General features: G+C 39.8%; 1 protein-coding gene across 8 annotated transcripts in view; it reads right to left on the reverse strand.

Annotated features, from left to right (window-relative positions):
- Nucleotides 1–10,679: 10,679 nt before the first annotated feature.
- ZMYM4 (zinc finger MYM-type containing 4) overlaps nt 10,680–23,340 on the reverse strand; it is a 160,102-nt gene continuing 147,441 nt past the window's right edge. For 5 of the 8 annotated variants that reach the window (XM_033227155.1, XM_033227159.1, XM_033227160.1 and 2 more), the window contains 4 exons: nt 18,721–18,832; nt 17,038–17,286; nt 14,049–14,178; nt 10,680–13,161 (listed from right to left, as the gene is read on the reverse strand). In XM_033227155.1, the coding sequence (XP_033083046.1) occupies nt 12,954–13,161; nt 14,049–14,178; nt 17,038–17,286; nt 18,721–18,832 (699 nt within the window). In that variant the 3' untranslated portion in view covers nt 10,680–12,953. The remainder of the gene's footprint in view (nt 13,162–14,048; nt 14,179–17,037; nt 17,287–18,720; nt 18,833–23,340) is intronic. The other 3 variants (XM_033227157.1, XM_033227158.1, XM_033227161.1) reach the window with 2 other exon arrangements.

Below are 23,340 nucleotides of genomic sequence, written 5' to 3' on the forward strand. Positions count from 1 at the left end.
GTCAAATGTAGAAAAATTCATCTAGACATGGGAAGAGAGATGGGAAGTGACGGGGAGCAAATACCCTGGCAAAGTTTGTAGTCTGAAACAGCTAGGACTAACAAAAAGGAAAAAACCTGTAATTATATAATAAAATAATTAACATAGTAAGTAAGAGTGGGCAAGACCAAAGGAACATAAAAGTCTAACAAATAACAAAGTCTTACTAGGAAAAGATTTAGATGCTAAGTTAAAGAAACCAATAGGGATAAACAAACATGATTAATATTAAGAGTAACATGTTGGTCCGAGTGTTGTGGGTTATTGTTAGGCTGATTTACCATTGTCTCCCCCTACAATCACGCTGGACTAGCTTTGCATTTTGGCACTTTGGCCTGGCGCAGTGGCTCAGGCTTGTAATCCCAGCACTTTGAAAGGATGAGGCAGGCGGATCACGAGGTCAGGAGTTTGAGACCAATCTGACCAATGTGGTGAAACCCTGTCTCTACCGAAAATACAAAACTTAGCTGGGCGTGGTGGCACGTGCCTGTAGTTCCAGCTACTTAGCAGGCTGAGGCAGGAGAATCACTTGAACCCGGGAGGCAGAGGTTGCAGTGAGCTGAGACCACACCATTGCACTCCAGCCTGGTGGACAGAGCAAGAATCTATCTCAAATAAAAAAAAGAAAAGAGTAATATCAATAAAAGTAGAAAGTATTACTTTTTTAAACAGGTAGAAGAAAATTTGTTACTCAGTGGGAAGCAAGGGGATAAACCAGGAAGTTCAGTAAACAGAAATTGTGAAAAGAAGAAAAAAAAAAAAAAGCAGAAGTAAGTTCTATTAGCCGTAATTAAGTTTAAGGTGTTTACATATGAACTTAACACCAGACTCTCTCACCTCCTCCTTCCAATCTCCACTGCCCTCTCTGCATGGACACAGTGGCCTCTGAGGAGGTGGGGGCCTCCTCAAACCATGGACCTGCATGGAGACAGTGGCCTCTGAGGAGGTGGGGGCCTCCTCAAACCATGGACGCATGTGCGCGTGGTGCGGGGTCTCCTGGTGAGGCAGCCACTGCCCAGCAGCAGGGTCAGAGGGGCAGTGGGTGGCTGAAATGGTTGGGAGGTTAATTACACTGTGCAAACAAGTTCCTCATTGAGAAAATAAGTACATATATTGAGGATAATGGGAGCCAGGTTTCACACTCTTTGAGAAAGGATTATGAATGTGGAAAGGGAGAGAAGGCTGCAAAGAATCCTGAGGTGTTGAACTGAAATTGGAAAAACTGGAATCAACTCACAGGTTAAAGAAACCATAGGGATAAACAAACATGATTAATATTAAGAGTAACATGTTGGTCCGAGTGTTGTGGGTTATTGTTAGGCTGATTTACCATTGTCTCCCCCTACAATCACGCTGGACTAGCTTTGCATTTTGGCACTTTGGCCTGGCGCAGTGGCTCAGGCTTGTAATCCCAGCACTTTGAAAGGATGAGGCAGGCGGATCACGAGGTCAGGAGTTGAGACCAATCTGACCAATGTGGTGAAACCCTGTCTCTACCGAAAATACAAAACTTAGCTGGGCGTGGTGGCACGTGCCTGTAGTTCCAGCTACTTAGCAGGCTGAGGCAGGAGAATCACTTGAACCCGGGAGGCAGAGGTTGCAGTGAGCTGAGACCACACCATTGCACTCCAGCCTGGTGGACAGAGCAAGAATCTATCTCAAATAAAAAAAGAAAAGAGTAATATCAATAAAAGTAGAAAGTATTACTTTTTTAAACAGGTAGAAGAAAATTTGTTACTCAGTGGGAAGCAAGGGGATAAACCAGGAAGTTCAGTAAACAGAAATTGTGAAAAGAAGAAAAAAAAAAAAAAGCAGAAGTAAGTTCTATTAGCCGTAATTAAGTTTAAGGTGTTTACATATGAACTTAACACCAGACTCTCTCACCTCCTCCTTCCAATCTCCACTGCCCTCTCTGCATGGACACAGTGGCCTCTGAGGAGGTGGGGGCCTCCTCAAACCATGGACCTGCATGGAGACAGTGGCCTCTGAGGAGGTGGGGGCCTCCTCAAACCATGGACGCATGTGCGCGTGGTGCGGGGTCTCCTGGTGAGGCAGCCACTGCCCAGCAGCAGGGTCAGAGGGGCAGTGGGTGGCTGAAATGGTTGGGAGGTTAATTACACTGTGCAAACAAGTTCCTCATTGAGAAAATAAGTACATATATTGAGGATAATGGGAGCCAGGTTTCACACTCTTTGAGAAAGGATTATGAATGTGGAAAGGGAGAGAAGGCTGCAAAGAATCCTGAGGTGTTGAACTGAAATTGGAAAAACTGGAATCAACTCACAGGTTTAAAGAAACCATATACATACACACACACGGATACAGATGTATATAGTTAGATGCATATGTATTTATTGATTGGTTGCTCTACCCACTGAAAGGGAAGAGACGCAATTTTACCCTAGTAGCAATGAGCACACCAAGTGCGAAGGCATCATGGCTCTATAGAGAAATGGCTGATGCCAAAAAAGTACCACAAAATCCTGGAGTATGTTAAGTGAAGAAATGCTGAAAAAAGGACAGGAACATTCAGAAGGACATAAAAGCCAGTTAGAAGAGGCTTCCGTTGGTCAAATATGTGACAATTTGAGTATCAAAATAAATGAGCATCAGAACACAACCTACTGAATAAGACAGGAACCTAAGAGTCTATAATGACATATATAAATGAATAAAAAATATCAAGGACTCTCAATATAAACATTTTTAAACAATCTAACAATTATAGAACAAAAAAGATGGGGAAAAACAGGCAAATATTAACAAAGAGAAACTGGGGGAGCAATATTTACAGTATCTGATAAAACAATTCAATGCAGAAAAGAAAAAAGGTGGGATATAGATAAGAAAGAACAATGAAACAAAAAATGTAAATATGGTGAGTATTAATATACCTCAAACACAGCCTGAAAACTGACAAGGCTGCTAGCAAGCAAAAGGAGGATGGTGAAACCCCGTCTCTACTAAAAATACAAAAATTAGCTGGGCATGGTGGCGTGCGCCTGTAGTTCCAGCTACTTGGGAGGCTGAGGCACGAGAATCACTTGAACGTGGGAGGCAGAGGTTGCAGTGAGCTGAGACCGCACCATTGCACTCCAGCCTGGTGGACAGAGCAGGGCTCTATCTCAAAAAAAAAAAAAAAAAAAAAGGTAATATCAATAAAAGTAGAAAGTATTACTTTTTAAACAGGTAGAAGAAAATTTGTTACTTGCGTTAAAAAAGGAAATGGGAAAACACTTTTAGACTGATGATCATATCATTATGTCTGAATCAGGAAACACACCTAAAGCAGTACTGAGATGAAAAAGTTGTAGATTTTAAATCATTTTCAGGAAACAAGAAAGATTAACAATGAATGAAGCAATCATTCAATCATTTAAAGAATGAACAACTGGAAAAAAAAAACAAGAGAAGAAAAGTATTAATAAAATTAGAAATACATGAAATAAAGAAGATTGACATAGCCAAATGCTGGTTCTTTGAAAAGGTTAAGAATGACCAGGAAAATGAGAAGATGCAAACACAATACAAAATTTAAAAAGGAAATAATTAAGAACTGTGTTAATAAACCTGAACATATAGATGAAAATGAGGAAGTTAAAATGCAAATTGGCAAGACCTTAAAAACCTGAGTAGACCAATGGGCATTAAGTAAATAAAAATGGCAAAGACCTCCCCTTTGGGGACAAAAAAAACACCAGAATCAAGAGATAAAAAAAAATTAAGATTTCATTTGTATAAAATACACACACACACACATACAGGTTGGCTAGCTAATTTTTTTTTCATCTAAAATTAATATCAAGGCAGAAAAATTAAGATTTGACTATTACAATGTATGCAAAAAAAGCATTTAAGTTCAACACTTATTTATAATTAAAAGAAAAACAGCAAACTAGGAATAGAAGGGAATGTTACTGATAAAGGTTATTTAATCCAATTGTGTATATATACATATGTATACATTTATACATGTGACATGTATATATATATATGTGCTGTTGTTTATCTGTATAATACATCGTGATCAATTAGGACTTAAGGAAATGCAAGGATTGTTCAATATTAGAAAAATCCACCAATGTTTTTTGCTAAATGAGAGATAAAAAATTATATGATTACATAGACACAGAAAAAAGGCATTTCATAATGTTCATCTTTTACTTAACTGGGGGGGATCTCTTACCATAAAGCTATTAAACTTCTTTAACTTGATCATGTTTAAGATTGCTTTCCTTTTTTTTTTTTTTTGAGACGGAGTCTCGCTCTATCGCCCAGGCTGGAGTGCAGTGGCCGGATCTCAGCTCACTGCAAGCTCCGCCTCCCAGGTTTAGGCCATTCTCCTGGCTCAGCCTCCCGAGTAGCTGGGACTACAGGCGCCCGCCACCTCGCCCGGCTAGTTTTTTGTTATTTTTTAGTAGAGACGGGGTTTCACGGTGTTAGCCAGGATGGTCTCCATCTCCTGACCTCGTGATCCACCCGTCTCGGCCTCCCAAAGTGCTGGGATTACAGGCTTGAGTCACCGCGCCCGGCCTAAGATTCCTTTCCAAAATGGATATGCAGGCCTGCATCGACTCTTGCCCTGTGTACAGTTTTTACATTCCTACATTACCAACACATGACATTTTATTTTTCCAATTCTGGTTAATCTTAAGGGTGTAGAGTGATAGCTCTTTAAAAAGTCTCTCTTGATATACTTGTTATCCTTTTGGGCTGTTCTGTGAACTATCTATTCATTATCCTTTGTTCATCTTTATGATTCTGCTGTTTTTTGTATTTTATATATATATATATTTGTAACATATATATTTTTGTAACATATATATTGTAAAATATATATTTTTGTAACATATATATTTTGTAATATATATATTTTTGTAACATATATATTTTGTAAAATATATAATTTGTAAAATATATATATTTTGTAAAATATATAATTTGTAAAATATATATATTTTTGTAAATATATATATTTTGTAAAATTAAATCTATATTTTAAAATATTTTGTAAAATAAAATATATATTTTGTAAAATATATATATTTGTACTGTATAAAATATATATTTTGTAAAATATATACTTTTGTAAAATATATTTTACAAAAAATATATATTTTTTTACAAAATATATATATATATATTATATATATTTTTTGAGACAGAGTCTCACTCTGTCAGCCAGGCTAGTGCATTGGCACGATCTCAGCTCATTGCAACCTCTGCCTCCCGGGCTCAAGCAATTCTGCCTCAGCCTCCCCAGTAGCTGGGATTACAGGAGTGTGCCACAACGCCCAGCTAATTTTTGTATTTTTACTAGAGACAGGGTTTCACTATGTTGGCCAGGCTGGTCTTGAACTCCTGACCTCAGGTGATCTGCCCGCCTCAGCCTCCCAAAGTGCTGGGATTACAGGTGTGAGCTACTGCACCCGGCACATTTTTTGTATACTTTAGATATAAATCCTTTGGTGGTTTTAAACATTCCAAGGATCTTCACTCTGTCATTTATGTCCTCCCTATCCTTCACTGAACATTCTAATATAATAACATCAATCTTTTTTGTTTTCCTCGTATGGTCTGTGCTTTGGGGATTTTATTTAAGAAGCTTATTTATCCTGGTGCCTAGATCGCAACGTTCTCCTACGTTTTCTATTAATTTTGTAATTTTGCCGTCCACAGTTAGATCTTAGGTCAATATCCAGAGTCCACCTTTGGACATAATGCTAGTGAGGGATTCTGTTTCTTTCATGTGAAAAGCCAGTTTCCCAACACCATCGACTAAAATAAACAAAGGTCTTCTGTATTACTTAATAAAGACTTTTCTTTTCTTTTTTTTAAGACACGGTCTTGCTTTGTTGCCAGGCTGGAGTGTATTGGTGAGATCTCTCCTCACCACAACCTCTACCCTCCGCCTCCAGGGCTCAGGCAATCCTCCTGCCTCAGCCTCCAGGGTAGCTGGCACTACAGGTGCACGCCATCACACCCAGCTAATTTGTGTATCTTTTGTAGACAGGGGGTTTCGCCATGTTTCCCAAGCTGATCTCAAACTCCTGGACTCCTGGTGATCCGCCCTCCTTGACCTCCCAAAGTGCTGGGATTACAGGTGTGAGCCACTGTGCCTGGCCTACTAAATACAGTTTTTATTGCTACAGTGAATAGTGTCCTATCTTTTTCATTATATTCCCTAATTGGTTATTACTCTTATAGAAAATTGCTTAAAATTCTTATAAACTTATTCTGCATCTAACAAGCTTAGACGAACTCACTTTTTTTTTTTTTTCTTTTTGAGATGGAGTCTCACTCTGTTGCCCAGGCTGAAGTGCAGTGGCTTGATCTCAGCTCACTGCAACCTCCGCCTCCCAGGCTGAAGTGATTCATTCTCCTGCCTCAGCCTCCCAAGTAGCTGGGACTACAGACGCCCGCCACCACGCCTGGCTAATTTTTGTATTTTTAGTTAAGATGGAGTTTCACCATGTTGGTCAGGCTGGTCTCGAACTCCTGACCTCGTGATCCGCCTGCCTTGGCCTCCCAAAGTGCTGGGATTACAGGAGTGAGCCACCGCGGCCGGCCAAACTTACTTGTTTTAAGAGTTTGTTGGCAGGACACGGTGGCTCACAGCTGTAATCCCAGCACTTTGGGAGGCTGAGGCGGGCAGATTACCTGAGGTCAGGAGTTTGAGACCAGCCTGGCAAACAGGACGAAACCCCGTCTCTACTAACAGTACAAAAATTAGCCAGGCATGGTGGCAGGCGCCTGTAATCCCAGCTACTTGGGAGACTGAGGCAGAAGAATCGCTTGAACCTGGGAGGCGGAGGTTGCAGTAAACTGAGATGGTGCCATAGAACTCCAGCATGGGTGAGAAGAAGAGCAAGACTATGTCTCAAAAAAAAAAAAAAAAAAAAAAAAGTTTAATTCTCTTCATTCTATATATGTACTTGAACATCTGAAAATGACTTAAACGTGTTTTCTCGGCAAGGTGCGGTGGCTCACACCTGTAATCCCAGCACTTTGAGAGGCCGAGGCAGGAGGATCACCTGAGGTCAGGAATTTGAGACCAGCCTGGATGACATGGTGAAATCCGTCTCTACTAAACGTATACAAAATTAGCTGGGCGTGGTGGCGCATGCCTGTAATCCCAGCTACTTGAAATGCTGAGGCAGAAGAATCACTTGAACCTGAGAGACGGAGGTTGCAGTGAGCGGAGATTGCGCCACTGCACTCCAGCCTGGGAAACAAGAGTGAAACTCCATCTCAAAACAAAATCAAACAAAAACAAAAAAACACAACAACAACAAATGTGTTTTCTCACCTTCCGATATGGATCATCTTTTTTGTTGTGATGAGAAGTTCCAGTTCCATTTAGTGGTAACGTGACAGTGGCATTATCGGTGTGTTCGTTAGGATGCTGGTTTGGCTACTTTAATGAAGAGAGAAAAAAAAAGGCTTAAATAAGAAGAAATTTCCTCTCTGATGTGAAGGTCTGAGCTAGCAAGCAGGCCAGGAGCGAGGTTAACGTCCGTGAGGTTAACATGCTTCTGCTATGCTGTCCTTTCCCACATGGACAAAACTAGTTTGCCATGACCACGTTCATGCTCCAGATCAGAGGAAACAGGGAAAAAACAAGAGAGCAGCATGCATGTTCCTTTTAGGAATGTAGCCTGGGAGATGTAAACGCACGTCTGTTTCCATGCCATTGGTCAAAACTTCGTCCCATGGTCACTCCTAACTACAAGTTAGCCTGGAAACTACACTTTTTTACCAAGGGAGCCACTGCCTGGCTAAAACTTGTGGGGAAGGAGCGGTTCTGTCGATGAAGTGAAGCGTGGGGAGATTGCTGTTGTATCGTTGTCTTGTTCCTAAACTGATGACATATATAACCTACCAAGTAAAAGAAGTTTCATAGATTTAGGGTTTTTCATCCATTTTAAACATAAATTTATGACCTGGCATTCATATGCAAAGTAAAGAAATATAAATAGGCCAGGTGCGGTGGCTCATGCCTGTAATCCCAGCACTTTGGGAGGCCAAGGCAGGCAGATGACCTGAGGTCAGGAGTTCGAGACCATCCTGCCCAACATAGTGAAACCCCATCAAATACAAAAATCAGCCGGGCGTGGTGGTGTGCACCTGTAGTCCCAGCTACTTGGGAGGCTGAGGCAGGAGAATCACTTGAACCCGGGAGGCGGAGGTTGCAGTGAGCCAAGATCGAGCCACTGCACTCCAGCCTGGGCAACAGAGCGAGACTCCATCTCAAAGAAAAAATGAAATATTGGCCAGGCGTGGTGGCTCACACCTGTAATCCCAACACTTTGGGAGGCTGAGGTCAGGAGTTCGAGAGCAGCCTGGCCAACATGACAAAACCCCGTCTCTACTAAAAATACAAAAATTAGCCGGTGTGGTGGTGTACACCTGTAATCCCAGCTACTCAGGAGGCTGAGGCAGGAGAATCACTAGAACCCAGGAGCTGGAGGTTGTAGTGAGCCGAGATTGCACCACTGCACTCCAGCCTGAGCAACAGTGAGACTGTCTCAAAACAAATAAAAAAAGAAATATAAAGAAAAAACTAACAAACTCTATCACATGCTGTTCCTATATATACTGATATACATGTCCATTTCTTTCTTTTTTCTTTCTTTTCACTCTGTCACCCAGGCTGGACAGTACAGTGGCCTGATCTCGGCTCACTGCAACCTCTGCCTCCCATGTGCAAGTGATTTTCCTGCATCAGCCTCCAGAGCCACTGGGATTACAGGCGCCTGTCACCACGCCCGGCTAATTTTTGTATTGTTAGTAGAGATGGGGTTTCACCATGTTGGCCAGGCTGGTCTCGAGCTTCTGACCTCAAGTGTCCAACTTGGCCTCCCAAAGTGCCGGGATCACAGGTGTGAGTCACTGTGCCTGGCCCCATTTTTCAATATAGTGAAAACATCACTGGATTTTTGTGATGTTGATTACTACTGATATACATATAAGCACAAGTGAAGAATTTGTAATTTTGATTCAAATATGTAGAATTGGTTATATAGAGCATTATGTTTTGCAGAAGCCAAAGTGCTGAACTTAGTAAAAATTCAGACTATAGTGTGGGAATTAACATTTATTTAAAGCATGCTGGGCGCGGTGGCTCAAGCCTGTAATCCCAGCACTTTGGGAGGCCGAGACGGGCGGATCACAAGGTCAGAAGATCGAGACCATCCTGGCTAACACAGTGAAACCCCGTCTCTACTAAAAATACAAAAACTAGCCGGGCGAGGTGGCGGGCGCCTGTAGTCCCAGCTACTCGGGAGGCTGAGGCAGGAGAATGGCGTAAACCCAGGAGGCGGAGCTTGCAGTGAGCTGAGATCTGGCCACTGCACTCCAGTCCAGGCGACAGAGCGAGACTCCGCAAAAAACATTTATTTAAAGCGTTAGTACAGGCCAGGAAATTTGCATATATTATAATAAAAAATATCTGACATTTGAAAGCCTACCATGTGCCAGTCATGACTTAATAAAGGGAGTTATGCCCACTTTATAGATGAGAAAACTGAGGCACAGAGAGATTAATTTTTTTTTTTTTTGAGATGGAGTCTTGCTCTGTCGCCCAGGCTGGAGTGCAGTGGTGCGATCTCGGCTCACTGCAAGCTCTGCCTTCTGGGTTCATGCCATTCTCCTGCCTCAGCCTCCCGAGCAGTTGGGACTACAGGCGCCCGTCACCATGCCCGGCTAATTTTTGTGTTTTTAGTAGGGACGGGGTTTCACCCTGTTAGCCAGGATGGTCTCAGTCTCCTGACCTCGTGATCTGCACACCTGGGCCTCCCAAAGTGCTGGGATTATAGGCGTGAGCCACCGTGCCTGACCTGAGGTTAAGTAATTTACCTAAAGTTCTACAACCAGTAAGTAGAAACACGAGGCTCCAAAGCCTATGATCTTTCCACTATGTAACAATACCTCTCAATCACTATTTTCTTCAATGATGATAGCACAGTACAATAACAGACAAGTGCTAGTCTAGAGAAGTTCAGGGTATTATTGCTTCTTTCCTAAAATTTCAACTCAGTACCCTAGGAGACATGTTTGGAAAACTAAAGTCTGAATTCATTGATAGAAATTCATTTTACGTTAGACTTTTTGGGAAAACGTGTTTTATAAATTTAGGATTGTCACAAGGCAGGTAGGTAGAAAGTCGATACGGAATTTGAAAGTACAACTGCATAATATCAAGACAACTCTGAAGTCGAAGGAAAATGCTATTTAGTCTTACATTCCTGTTTTAAACATGTATTTATACTTAAGAATGAACATATTCTTTATTCTAGTCTTACAATTTCATTCACGTGAACTGATGCAAGCTTTGTAAATCTCAAAAAAGGTTGCCTGAAATGATATGTATAAATGATCTCTGATATTTCTACCTGTTGGGACTTTGAATATAGTCAGTAAATTAGCTAAATATGAGAACAAGTCTTTTGAAGGAAAAAAGGAAATAAAAGAATTTGCAATGAAATAATATGTTTACTGGACTATGTAAAAAACAGTTTCTTTCTTGGAAACTGCTCTCTTTCTTTGTAATTTTACTAACTGCTGAGTCATACCAATAAGGTCAATCAGAAAAAGGGATTTCAAATTCTTTCAAGACATAAAGAAAAAGAACTCACCCATCAAATACAAATATACTATTTTATTCTAAGGGAATATTTCTGTGGTTTCTGCAAGGGGAAAACCTAAAAGTGGTTAAAAACCAAAAAAGAACAGAAAGGATGATTTAGATGTTTCTCTTTTTGTTTGATGTTTTTTTCTCCCCTGGAAAAAAAAAATGTAATTTTACACAATTTTCATAAAATTAAAAAAGCAATAATCAGACATACACATCAACAGCTACACTTATGAGGAATGACCAATAATTAATCAATATTTTCTCTTATGAAAAAATTTAGGGTTCTGGGCAACTCTGTGGACTAACATGCAAATGAAATCCTGATACAGTCATTTATCTGGGTATTGGGTGTTCTCAGTAAAAGATACAGATTTTTTTTCTTTCTGGTATTTCATAACAATTTATCTACTATGCTAACAATATTTGTTTCTTCATACAACTACAGAAGGGGAAAATGTTAGTGTTTATACAAACCATAAAATTCGTATAGTGGGGACTAATACACTTGCTATTTCTGGATAGTTTATTGGCAGACTTATCAGACAATCCAATTATTTGTCCTCCATATCAAACAAGGTATGGAGTAAGAAGTTTTCCAGTCAGAAATGACAAACACAGATGGAATTAATCATACAGAATAGGGGCAGGTTTACTTCTACAGTTCTTGGTAACAAAAATGAGATTTGTTACAGGCAGAGGGACAGAACCATCAAGCACACAATGTCAAAAGGCCTACTTTTTTCATTTTAGTTTTACTTAAATGCCTTTTATTTGTTAAAAAAGAAATACACCTGTCACCCCCACCTAAAAAATGAGATATCCTGAAAAGTCTTTCAAGATTAAAATTTCTAAGAGGCTTTTTGACATATCTCAGTTTTATCGTAGCATCAAATTAACCTTAGCTAAAGAAGTTCTGCAATTGGCAAACATCATAAAAGCTTTGATTCAAAATTTTGTGGGGAAGAAACTGAGAATGGAGATGAGGGAGATGGGCTGATATGCCGTACACACCTGTGACTTGCAATCCTCATAGAACTACTGAAACAGCTAGCGTTTGGAATAATGCTCTAAGACCTGCTTATGGATATGCAAGACAATGTCTTTGTATCCTCACCCCAGAATCCCTATTTTCAAGTTTCATAGGGCAACAAGGTCATCTTCCAAATGCTTTGTATAGGAACCTAACTAGGACCTTTTCTACCATAATTCAGATAGCTAAATAATACTGTATCTTTGTGGAATCACTCACAGGTTTGCCAGAGTAAGAAAAGAGACTATCCTTTTTGAAATGACAAGGGCCTCCAGAAACTGGTGCAAAAGACAAAATAGGAGGAATTGTTTGGGAAGGAGGAGGGTAAAACAATGGGAGAAAAGCTGCCATTGGGGAAAAAAATGAAAATAAAAGGAAAAGCCCCATTTCTGTGTACCACAGCTCAGGCTGTGAGACAGCAGCAAGAAGGGCCCACACCCAGAGAAGTGGGCATTTTAGTGGGTTTTTACAAACATTTCAAGACACTTGGGGTCTGATAAGCTCCACAGATTTTCTGTGTGCATAATTAGTTTGTGGAATATCATCCCCTTTACCTTAGTTTACCCACATCGAGACCCACCGCTGAGAAGGCTTGACCCAGAAAATGAAAGGGACACATTACTGTTAACAGCAGTGAAGGTCGTTTTCCCTGATGTGAGGGGCCCACGGCAAAAGCTTCTGTCCTTCACATGATTGGCTTGGCAGTGAAAATCAAAATCAATCAAGACCACTTCACTATCTTTTTTAAAAAGTTGAGTATTTTTATTGGGTCTTCAAATCTGGGTCCCACAGTCCTCATTTGATGTCACTCTTAGCTCTGTACTGATCTCTCCTCTGACTTTTACGGATGGCTTGCCCAAGTAGCCTATTGCAGCCAAAGTTTCACTCCAAAGCTACCTCTCTAAGGTCTAAGGTTACTATGGTAGAGTTTTATACAACAGTTTTCCTTAAAAATATTCCACAATTTGTTACTCCCAAACAAAATAAGATTATGCACCACTCGGAGAAATTAGTCATTCTGAAGATGTCTAAGAACTATATCACTGCCAAAGAACATTTCTCAGTTCATATTCTTTCCTTCAATTTTCATTTGCACATCCACACTGTGGGGTTCACAAGTCATCTGTTTTCCATGATCTTATAGTCAAGTCAATAGGACTTGGACTTATACATCGTTTTCCAACAGCTGGATGCATTCACAGTTTGGTGCATACCAATATGTATGAAAATAAGAACCTCACTTCCGTCTTAATCTGATAATTCAACATCAGAGTCTTCAGATTTGGCTTTGGCAAGTTCTTCATGTACCTCCCTCACCATGAGAATACGTGTTAACATGGTGTCCAGGGTTCCAGGGTCTATCGGGAATGTGGAGTACCACATGGGGCTATTCGGGACACAGGAGCGCTCAGGTTGAAGGTAAAACACATCATTCCTCTGCTTCACACTTTCAGAACTATCCACAGGAACAAAAAAAAAAAGAGAGAAAAAAGAAAATTAGAAATCAAAGAGTATAGGAAATATGTACCATTCTTAAGTAAACTGAGGTTTTTGCCATTAAAAGTAATTAAAAGGGCAAAAATTGCAATTATTTTTGCATCAACCTAATATGGCTCTCAACTTTTCTCCACTGTGACTCACAATGGGGAAAGCAATGTACCCACAGAGATAAAGAGTTTACAGGAATATTTCCTCCCAGGAATAAACTGAAATCCCATTGGATTGGAAGTGAGTATAAAGTTAATATAAGACAAAGTGTAAATCACAAACTTTAGTACTTCAAACATTATTAAGAGCAACAAAGAAGTCAACTCACATGTGACAGGCTAAGAACCTCATATTGGAAGTGCCCAATATCCTGGAATGAACCCCAAGGGCACTCAATACACATTATCAAAGGGCAAATGCAGCTATTACAGTTCTTTCAGAAAAAAAAGTGTTACAACTCTAAAATCATAAAGTTTCTCTAAGAAAAGGACTACTTAGAAAATTTCAATTCCTTAAAAATCGTTTTTCTATTATAGCTTTAGCAAAACAAAATTTCTATACAAATAACGAAATAACTACAGTTAAGATATCACATAAAGGTTGTACAACAGTTGTAAAGATCAAACAATAGCAGCGATTCTTGCTTTTGAAGACATTTTCCTAAAATAATTATGAAGACAAGGTAATTTGTTTTGTGGTTCAAAATCCATATAGATAGGACAATGGGGAAAAAATTCATGGTAAACCCTTGTCTAAAGTCACGGGTCAGCTACTTTTCTGATGTTCAAGCATCTGAAATCCAAACTATGTTAACTGCCTTCTCAGTGCACTGTATTTAGTTCAGAGAAAGATTACCATTTTGACAGGTAAAACTCATAAAGTCGGACTGGGCATCTTAGTGGATTGTCAGTATTCTCTGCCATCTCCACCCCAACTGGAACCTCATCATCTTCATTTCGTTTCCTCTTGCCAGCAGTCAGTTTATCTTGAGACAGGAAATAATAATCAAAGGATTATATTAGAAAAGTCTGTTCTTTGAGTCTCAAGACACCAATGAGCTTTGCTTCGCAGCCAGAACTTCGTCATTTCCTCCCTTTCACTCACAGTCATTCAACGAATACTGAGTGCCTATGAAGGTGCCAGACATTATTTTAAGTGTTGGGTTCTATGGCATTAAACAAAGTCCCTATCCTATGAATTTTATGTTCCCCTGCTCACCAAAGTGGGGGCACCATGACAAAAAGTATGGCACTGGAGAATGTCTCTATTCTGAGCCTGACTTTATTAATAAACTTTATCAGGCACAGGGTTCCTAAGACATAGCAAGATAAAGCAGAAAGAAGGGTTCCACATGTTCTTCTCCTACAGTAGAGATCAAGACAGAAGTTGCCATCTCTTTTTTTTTTCTTTGAGATGGAGCTTTGCTGTTCTTGCCCAGGCTGGAGTGCAATGGCGTGATCTCCGCTCACTGCAACCTCCACCTCCCAGGTTCAAGTGATTCTCCTGCCTCAGCCTCCCGAGTAGCTGGGATTACAGGTACCTGCCACCACGTCCGGCTATTTTTTTTGTATTTTTAGTAGAGACAGGGTTCCGCCATGTTGGCCAGTCTGGTCTCAAACTCCTGACCCCAGGTGATCCCCCCACCTGGGCCTCCCAAACTGCTGGGATTACAGGCATAAGCCACCGCACCCGGCCACCATCTCTCTTTTAAGAGACGGGGTCTCACTCTGTTACCCAGCCTGGAGTATGATGGTATGATCACAGCAGCCTTAAATCTCCACAGCCTTGAACTCCTGGGTTCAAGTGATCCTCCCGCCTCAGCCTTTGGAGTAGCTGGGACTGCAGGTACAAGCCACTGAACCTAGCAGAAGCTGTCATCTCTATGAGAATATTTCTACTGTGAGGCACTAGTACTGGGTATCTACTCAAATTTATTTGTTCGAATACTGTGAGAAATGGCATCTTTTTTGGGAAGAGAAATTATCAGTAGAGTTACTATTTGGTAAGAAAAGAACAAACCATTTTTTCCCCAACAGTATTTTGCAGAGACCAAGCATTACATAAGGAAGTCAGGGTGAAGATATGGAGAGTGGGCTCTTTCTTTCCCACTTTTTACATTCACTCCTCAAGAGAACACTAGATGGATCCAAGGAAAAAAGGTTTTCTTTTTTTGGGGGGAGACAGGGTCTCACTCTGTTGCCCAGGCTAGAGTGCAGTGGCTCCATCACAGCTCACTACAGCCTCGAACTCCTGGGGTCAAGCAATCCTCCCGCATGAGCCCCCCAAAATATTGGGATTACAAGCACGAGCCACTGCACTCAGCCTGTATGTGCTCTTAACAACTGGTATAGGACTTTCCCCAGCTTCCTGCATTAGTACTTCAACAAAATTCACCTGTTTTCCATTTAGAAGCTACCTAACTAGAAAGACTTTGCTAGGTACTCACTTAGAAAACAAGCTGAATTCATTACTAATCATGTCAAGCACCTAATCAGCAAACAGGGAAACATTATCAACTGAGGCCGGGCGCAGTGGCTCACGCCTGTAATCCCAGCACTTTGGGAGGCCGAGGCAGGTGGATCACCTGAGGTCAGGAGTTCGAGACCAGCTTGCCCAACACGGTGAAACCCCATCTCTACTAAAAATACAAAAATTAGCCAGGCGTGGTAGCACACACCTGTAATCCCAGCTACTCGGGAGGCTGAGGCAGGAGAATCACTTGAACCTGGGAGGCGAAGGCTGCAGTGAGCTGAGATCACACCACAGAACTCCAGCCTGGGTGACAGAGTGAGACTCCATCTCAAAAAAAAAAAGCTGGGCGAGGTGGCGGGCGCCTGTAGGCCCAGCTACTCGGGAGGCTGAGGCAGGAGAATGGCGTGAACCCGGGAGGTGGAGCTTGCAGTGAGCTGAGATCCGGCCACTGCACTCCAGCCTGGGCGACAGAGTGAGACTCCGTCTCAAAAAAAAAAAAAAAAAAAAATCAAGAACACAAAGTGGGTTACATATATGTAAAACTATATATTAAAAAACATATATATAAAACTAAGGAAACAGGACACAGACATTAGGTGAAAAAGATAATCTTAGTAAATGAACAATTCAGAAAAAAGTTTATACAAAGTTGAACATCACAAATACAGATTTTAGTTTTAGTGATTTAAATTCTCACACTCAAAAAATGTATTTCACTCTTAGAAATTGCTTTTGGGAAGTTCAGGACTTACGATTCTGTTCAAAAATAATAAATTTAATTTCTAATCCTATAATACCAAGATTAATTTTTTAAACATTAAAAACAAACTGTTATTTAATGGGCTATTTTTGAAATGCAAGACAATAAACTTTCTAATAAAACTGTCACTGCTATTATTCTATTGTGTACAAAAGTGGTATATTGTAGGTCAGCTTTTAAGTTCCTTCAGATTTTCACAATGTTAACTAAAAAGAGAGGCTCTGGTCAAAAAAAGATTTAGAAACAATGGACTAAAAGTTCTGCAGGTTTAACTAGTGATTGACTCATCTGGTGCTAGTAAATCAGTGATTCTCAACCCTGCTTGTATTTTTTAATTTCCTGAGAAGTTTTAAAATGCAGGCTATTTGAGCTCTACCCAATTAAATCAAAATTTCTAATTTAAAAGCCAATGAAAGTATATTGAAGCATGTGATTCTTCTCACTTTGAGGCCAGCCTTTGACCACTCTCTGACAATAGAGAAAAATATTCAAATTTTAAAATAAAGCTACACTTTTCCACATCTAGCATTTATAACTACCCTTCTGCAGTAACTCTATTTTAGTATTACTACTAAGACTGGAAAGAGAAATCTGACAAACAGCATCCCATACCTGGTTCTGACTCCTGCTTCTGTAAAGGTGGGAAGAACCTCAGATATGTCATCTTGGTACTGTACTTCAGAGTCCTGGTCCGTCTCATCACATGGGCAAAGGAAAGCTTCAAGTGCTCAGTAACATTCTTTAGTTGGAAGTATTTGGTATTGAAGAAAAGGAGGGTGTTTAAAAGGACGATTGGCGAGTAAGCGCCCAGCTGTTTGCACTCCCACAAATGCTCTTCTTCAATGCGAGAGAACATGTAACCTAGACAGAAGAAGGGGTACAAGAAACAGTACTGAGCTCCTGCTAAAAAAGACTAAGTAATCTCTCAAATTCTAGGACATGGAGATATAAAGAGAAAGATTGGTTATTCCTCTTTCCCCTCTTCCTTATGCAGAAAACCAGAAAAGGCGCCACAAAGAAAAAGGCAGATGATTGCACTCAAGTAGACACTGTGAGAGTCTCCTGAAACCATTTTAATCTATTGATATTTTAGATTAGGGGTTAAGCTGTCTTTATAAAGGGCCAGAAGGTAAATATTTTGGGATGTGTAGGCCATATAGGCTCTGAACAATGCTGTTGCTGTAGAAAATAAGAAGCTGTAGAGAACACATCAACAGGCAGAGCTATATGCCAGTAAAATTTATTTATAGTTATATAATTTTTTCTTTTCTTTCTTTTATTTTTTTGAGACAGGGTCTCACTCTGTCACTCAGGCTGGAGTGCAGAGGCATGATCAGGGCTCACTGTAGCATCAAACTCCTGGGCTCAGGTGCTTCTCCCACCTCAGCCTCCTGAGTAGCTGGGACTAAAGGCACCACCACCATGCCCAGGTAATTTTTTTGTATTTTTTGTAGAGACAGAGTTTCACCATGTTGCCCAGGCTGATCTTGAACCCCTGGGCTCAAGTGATCCTCCTGCCTCAGCCTTCCAAAGTCACACCTGGGACTACAGGTGTGAGCCACCACACCCAGCCATGAATTTAATATAATTTTCACATGATGAAATAGGAATTCTTAAATAAAGTTTCCCAACTATTTAAAAATGTAAAACCAATTTTTAGCTCATAGACTGCAAAACAGGGAGCAGGCCAGATTTGGCCCAGGGACCACAGTTTGCAAACTCCTGTTGAAGATCATTAAGCTTACTGTGAAAGGGGCTCTGCAGCCCGACAGAAAGCTGCACATATTACTAAACATAACATCGAACCTCTTCACTCACCTCAGCCTGAGACTTGGAGTGAATTATGGACTTGTCTGACGGTATCTGGTCAATGATAATTCAAGGACGAGGACTTAACTCTCTTAACAACAGTTCAGTATACTCTAACAGCAGTTCAGTATACTCTAACAACAGTTCAGTATACACACAAACTACTAAAAAAGGTCCACTGTTAGCAGATATGATATGTGAAAGCTACACCAATGCTACCAGATCAAAAATGGCTTCTAAAAAGGTAAATGTAACTTCAAACTATTTTATATTTTTTGCAATTAGTATCTATACACGTGCTACATGAAATGTACGGTTTTCCTAAAACAATCAACAATAAACCAAAGACCTTCTCCTCAGAAGTCCAAATATGCTATAAATCTGGACAGAAATAAAAATGAACAATTGTTTTTAAAGATAACCATAAAACTTAAGCAATTTAAGAAAGCATATCATGAAAACAATAAAAAAAAAAAATCACCCTACCATTAGGAAGTATTGTAGGTTCCCATATTTTCAAGAGTTTGGTAAGTTCAATCATAAATCTGGAATAGGGCTCAGTAAAAATGTTATCTATTCTACCATTTTCAAACAGGTACTACAAGAAAAAAAGAACATACACATGTTGATAAAAAGAAAACATGAGTTCTTAAAAATTATTGTAAGAAATACAGTTTACCCTTAATTTTTGCCCTTACAATATTATAAACCATGTTCAACCTCTCAGTACTTTAGAGATAGTTGTTAAAACATTAGAATTCAAGCTAAAGCTCCTTCTCGTGTTAACACATTATCTTCAGCACTGATCTTGCAAGGTAAAGTTTTTTATTTCCTTTTAAAACATGGATGGTACAGAAGTATTATAAAGAACCCTTTACTTAGTTCCTAAAACTGACATACTAAAAATTGGTTCCAATGCACATGTTCCAAATCATGTTTTTCCTGATTCATGATGTGTATCTGCACATGTGCTCTTTTGTTTTTTACCCTAGATACAAGATCATTTCTTGCAATAATACAGTTAGTTAATGTCAGTTGACCTGAGGAAACCCAAATTTAAAAACTATTTATTTGGAGCCTTCTAACTACAGCTCTCAACTCTCTGCCCCACAACCTAGCCCTCAAAAAAGTTCGAGTCTAATTATAGGACATTAAACTATGTTAATTATAACCATCAACAACCATATCATGGGCTAGAACAAAAAGAATAGCTATAGTTTAAAAATGTATTGAGCCAGGAATGGTAATCCCAGTGCTTTGGGAGGCCAAGGTGAGAGGATCACTTGAGGTCAATAGTGCAAGACTAGCCTGGGCAACATAGCGAGACCCATCTCTACAAAAAATTTAAAAACAAACAGCCAGGGGTGGTGGTGCATGCCTGTAGTCCTAACTGCTTGGGAGTCCGAGGCAGGAGGGTTGTTTGAACCTGGGAGTCTGAGACTGCAGTGAGCTATGATCATATCACTGCACTTCAGCCTGGGCAACAGAGCAAGACCCTATCTCTTTTAAAAAGTACTGACGGTGCAGGTCAGATAAAATCAACTGAGACAGGGATACACCATGAGTGGTAATAGAATCCAAGGCAGCATGTAATTACATGATAAAAGTATTTTGGTGTTTTTAAGATTTAGTATTTTTAATTTATATTTCCGTGGCTATCTTGGTTTCTTGCATTTCTATGTATGATTTGGAGAAAATTATTTCCGTTTAAATTTATTCTGGCTAATAAAAATTACCACTTCAACAGGCATTTTTATGAGGCCTCCTCAAAAGCAATTTATGATCTTATTGGCAGATTACAGTTTGTTGTTGAATAGTATTCTTCTCTTTCTTCTTTTAATATAGTCATTTTCAAGCTTAAAAATATATCTTCGTTATTGAAAAAGTTCAAAATAAAAGTAGACTATTCAAACTCATCCCACAAAGTCAACTACTATTCATATGCAAAAATATTTCCAATCCTTAAGAAATTCTTTTATACAGAGGTGAGTTTTATACAGTTACAGAAATATATAAATACATATAACACAACATACAAGTTTTTTAAGAAAACTCTCTTCCCCCTTAACCAGGAATAAGACAAAAATGCCTAATCTTGCCATTCTTCAACATTGTACTGTGAGTCCTAGCAGAGCAGTAGGCAAGAAAAATAAATACAACGCATTCAAATAGGAAAGAAAGAAGTAAAATTATCTCTAGTTGCAGATGACAGAATCCTATATATAGAAAATCCTAGAGAATGCACAGAAAAATGAATTATTAGAGCTAATAAGTGAATCCAGCAAAGTTGCAGCATATAAGCAACACACAAAAAATCAGTTGTATTTCAAGCTAGCAATGAACAATCCAAACAGGAAATTAAGAAAGCTCCGGCCGGGCGCGGTGGCTCAAGCCTGTAATCCCAGCACCTTGGGAGGCCAAGACGGGTGGATCGCGAGGTCAGGAGATCGAGACCAACCTAGCTAACACGGCGAAATCCCGTCTCTACTAAAAAATACAAAAACCCAGCCAGGCGAGTTGGCAGGCACCTGTAGTCCCAGCTACTTGGGAGGCTGAGGCAGGAGAATGGTGTAAACCCGGGAGGCGGAGTTTGCAGTGAGCTGAGATCCGGCCACTGCACTCCAGCCTGGGCGACAGAGCGAGACTCCGTCTCAAAAAAAAAAAAAAAAAAAAAAAGAAAGTTCCATGTTTACCAAAGCATCAAAAAGAATAAAATACTTGAGAAGAAATGTAACCAAAATGATGTAAGACTTACACACTTAAAACCACAAAAAACTGCTGAAAGCAAAAATTAAAAACTAAATAAATGGAAAGACAGGCTGGGCATAGTGGCTCACGCCTGTAATCCCAGCACTTCGGGAGGCTGAGGCGGGCGGATCACCTGAGGTCAGGAGTTTGAGACCAGATTCAACATGGAGAAATCCCGTCTCTACTAAAAATACAAAAATTGCCAGGCATGGTGGTGCATGCCTGTAATCCCAGCTACTTGGGAGGCTGAGGCAGGAGAATTGCTTGAATCTGGGAGGCAGAGGTTGTGGTGAGCCGAGATCGCTCCACTGCACTCCAGCCTGGGCAACAAGAGTGAAACTCCGTCTCCAAAAAATAAAAAATAAAAATAAATAAATAGAAAGGCATCCTGTACTCACAGAACAGAAGATTTAATAATGTTAAAATGGCAATATTCTCTAAATCAATTTATAGATTCACTGCAATCATATCAAAATCCAACGGCCTTTTTTTGCAGAAATGGAAAAACCCATCCTGAAATTCACATAGAATTTCAAAGGACCTTGAATAGCCAAAACAATTTTGAGGAACCTCACTTCCTGATTTCAAAACTTACTACAAAGCTATAGTATAAGTTTCAAAATTGTGTAGTGCCCTAAAAATAGCCATCTACAGAAAAATTGATTCGAACTGAGAGTCCAAATTAAACCCATCTATATTTGGTCAAAAGATTTTCTACAAGGGTATCAAGCCTATACAATGGGTAAAGAACAGTCTCTTCAACAAATGGAGCTGAGAGAACTGAATAACCACATACAAAAGAATGAAGGTAGACCCTAGCTCATACCAGATACAAAAATTAACTCAAAATAAATCAACGACCTAAATATAAGAGCTAACATCATAAAACTCTCTGAAGAAAAGAGGGTTAAATCTTCATATCCCTGAATGTGGCAATGGATTCCTAGATATAACACCAAAAGCACAGACAATAAAAAGAAAAGAGAAAGGAAAAGAAAAGGAAGAACAAAAAAAATTGAACTTCATTAAAAATAAAAAAAGTTGTGATTCAAAGGACACTATACCAAGACAGTGAAAAGAAAATCCAGAAAATGGGAGAAAATATTTGCAAATCATATATCTGATAAAAGTTCAGTATCTAGAATATATATAGTTTCTACAATACGGTGACAAAAAGACAATTCAATTAAAAATTAGGCAAAGGACTTGATATAGTTGAGATACGTGTCCCTTCCAAACCTCATGTGGAGATTTGATCCTTAATGTTAGAAGTGGGGCCCTGATCTCTCATGACTGGCTTGCTGCCATCCTCCCAGTAATGAAGTTCTCCCTTTATTAGTTACTCTGAGATCTGATTGTTAGAAAGAGCCCGCCACTTCGTCCTCACTCTCTTGCTATGAGATGCCTGCTCCCCCTTCACCTTCTGCCATGATATGATGCCAAGCCATAAGCCATGATTCTGCATGATAATTTCTTTTTTCTTTTCCTTTTTTTTTTTTTTGAGACAGTCTTGCTCTGTAACCCAGGCTGACCTCGGCTAACTGCAACCTCCGCCTCCCAGGTTCAAGTGATTCTCTTGCCTTAGCCTTCCAAGTAGCTGGGACTCTAGGCGCGTGCCATCATGCCCAGCTAATTTTTGTATTCTAAGTAGAGACAGAGTTTCACCATGTTGGCCAGGCTGGTCTAGAACTTCTGACCTCGTGATCCGCCCGCCTCGTCCTCCCAAAGTGCTGGGATTACAGGCGTGAGCCATCGTGCCCGGCCAAGAATTTTTTTTATAAATTACCCAGCCTCAGGTACTCCCCTATGGCAATACAAACAGACTAAGACAGGATTTAAATAGACATTTCTCCAAAGAAGATATACACATGGTCAAAAAGTACATGAAAAGATTCCCAATGTCATTAGGAAAATGCAAATTAAAAACACAATGAGATATCATTTCATAACCACCAGGATGGTTGCTTAAACAAACAAACAAACAAACAAAAAAACCCAGAAATTAACAATTGTTATAGCAAGAATGTGGAGATACTGGAATCTTCACACACTGCTGTTGGAAATGTAAAATGGTGCTGCCACTTTGGAAAACAAAGTGGTTCCTCAACAACTCAGTCATAGTTAAAAGACTCAGCAATTCCACTCCTAAGCATATATGGCAAAAGAATTGAAAACAGGTGTTCAAACAAAAACCTGTACATGAATGTTCACAGCAGCGTATTCACAATCACCAAAAGGTGGAACCTCAAATGTCCATCAGTGGATGAATGGATAAACAACATGTGGTATATCCATATGACAGAATATTATTCAGCCAGAAAAAGGGGTGCTATATTGATTCATGCTAAAACATGGATA

The sequence above is a fragment of the Trachypithecus francoisi genome, unplaced genomic scaffold, assembly GCF_009764315.1.
Source record: "Trachypithecus francoisi isolate TF-2019V2 unplaced genomic scaffold, Tfra_2.0 Lachesis_group12, whole genome shotgun sequence".
NCBI classification, from domain to species: Eukaryota; Metazoa; Chordata; class Mammalia; order Primates; family Cercopithecidae; genus Trachypithecus; species Trachypithecus francoisi.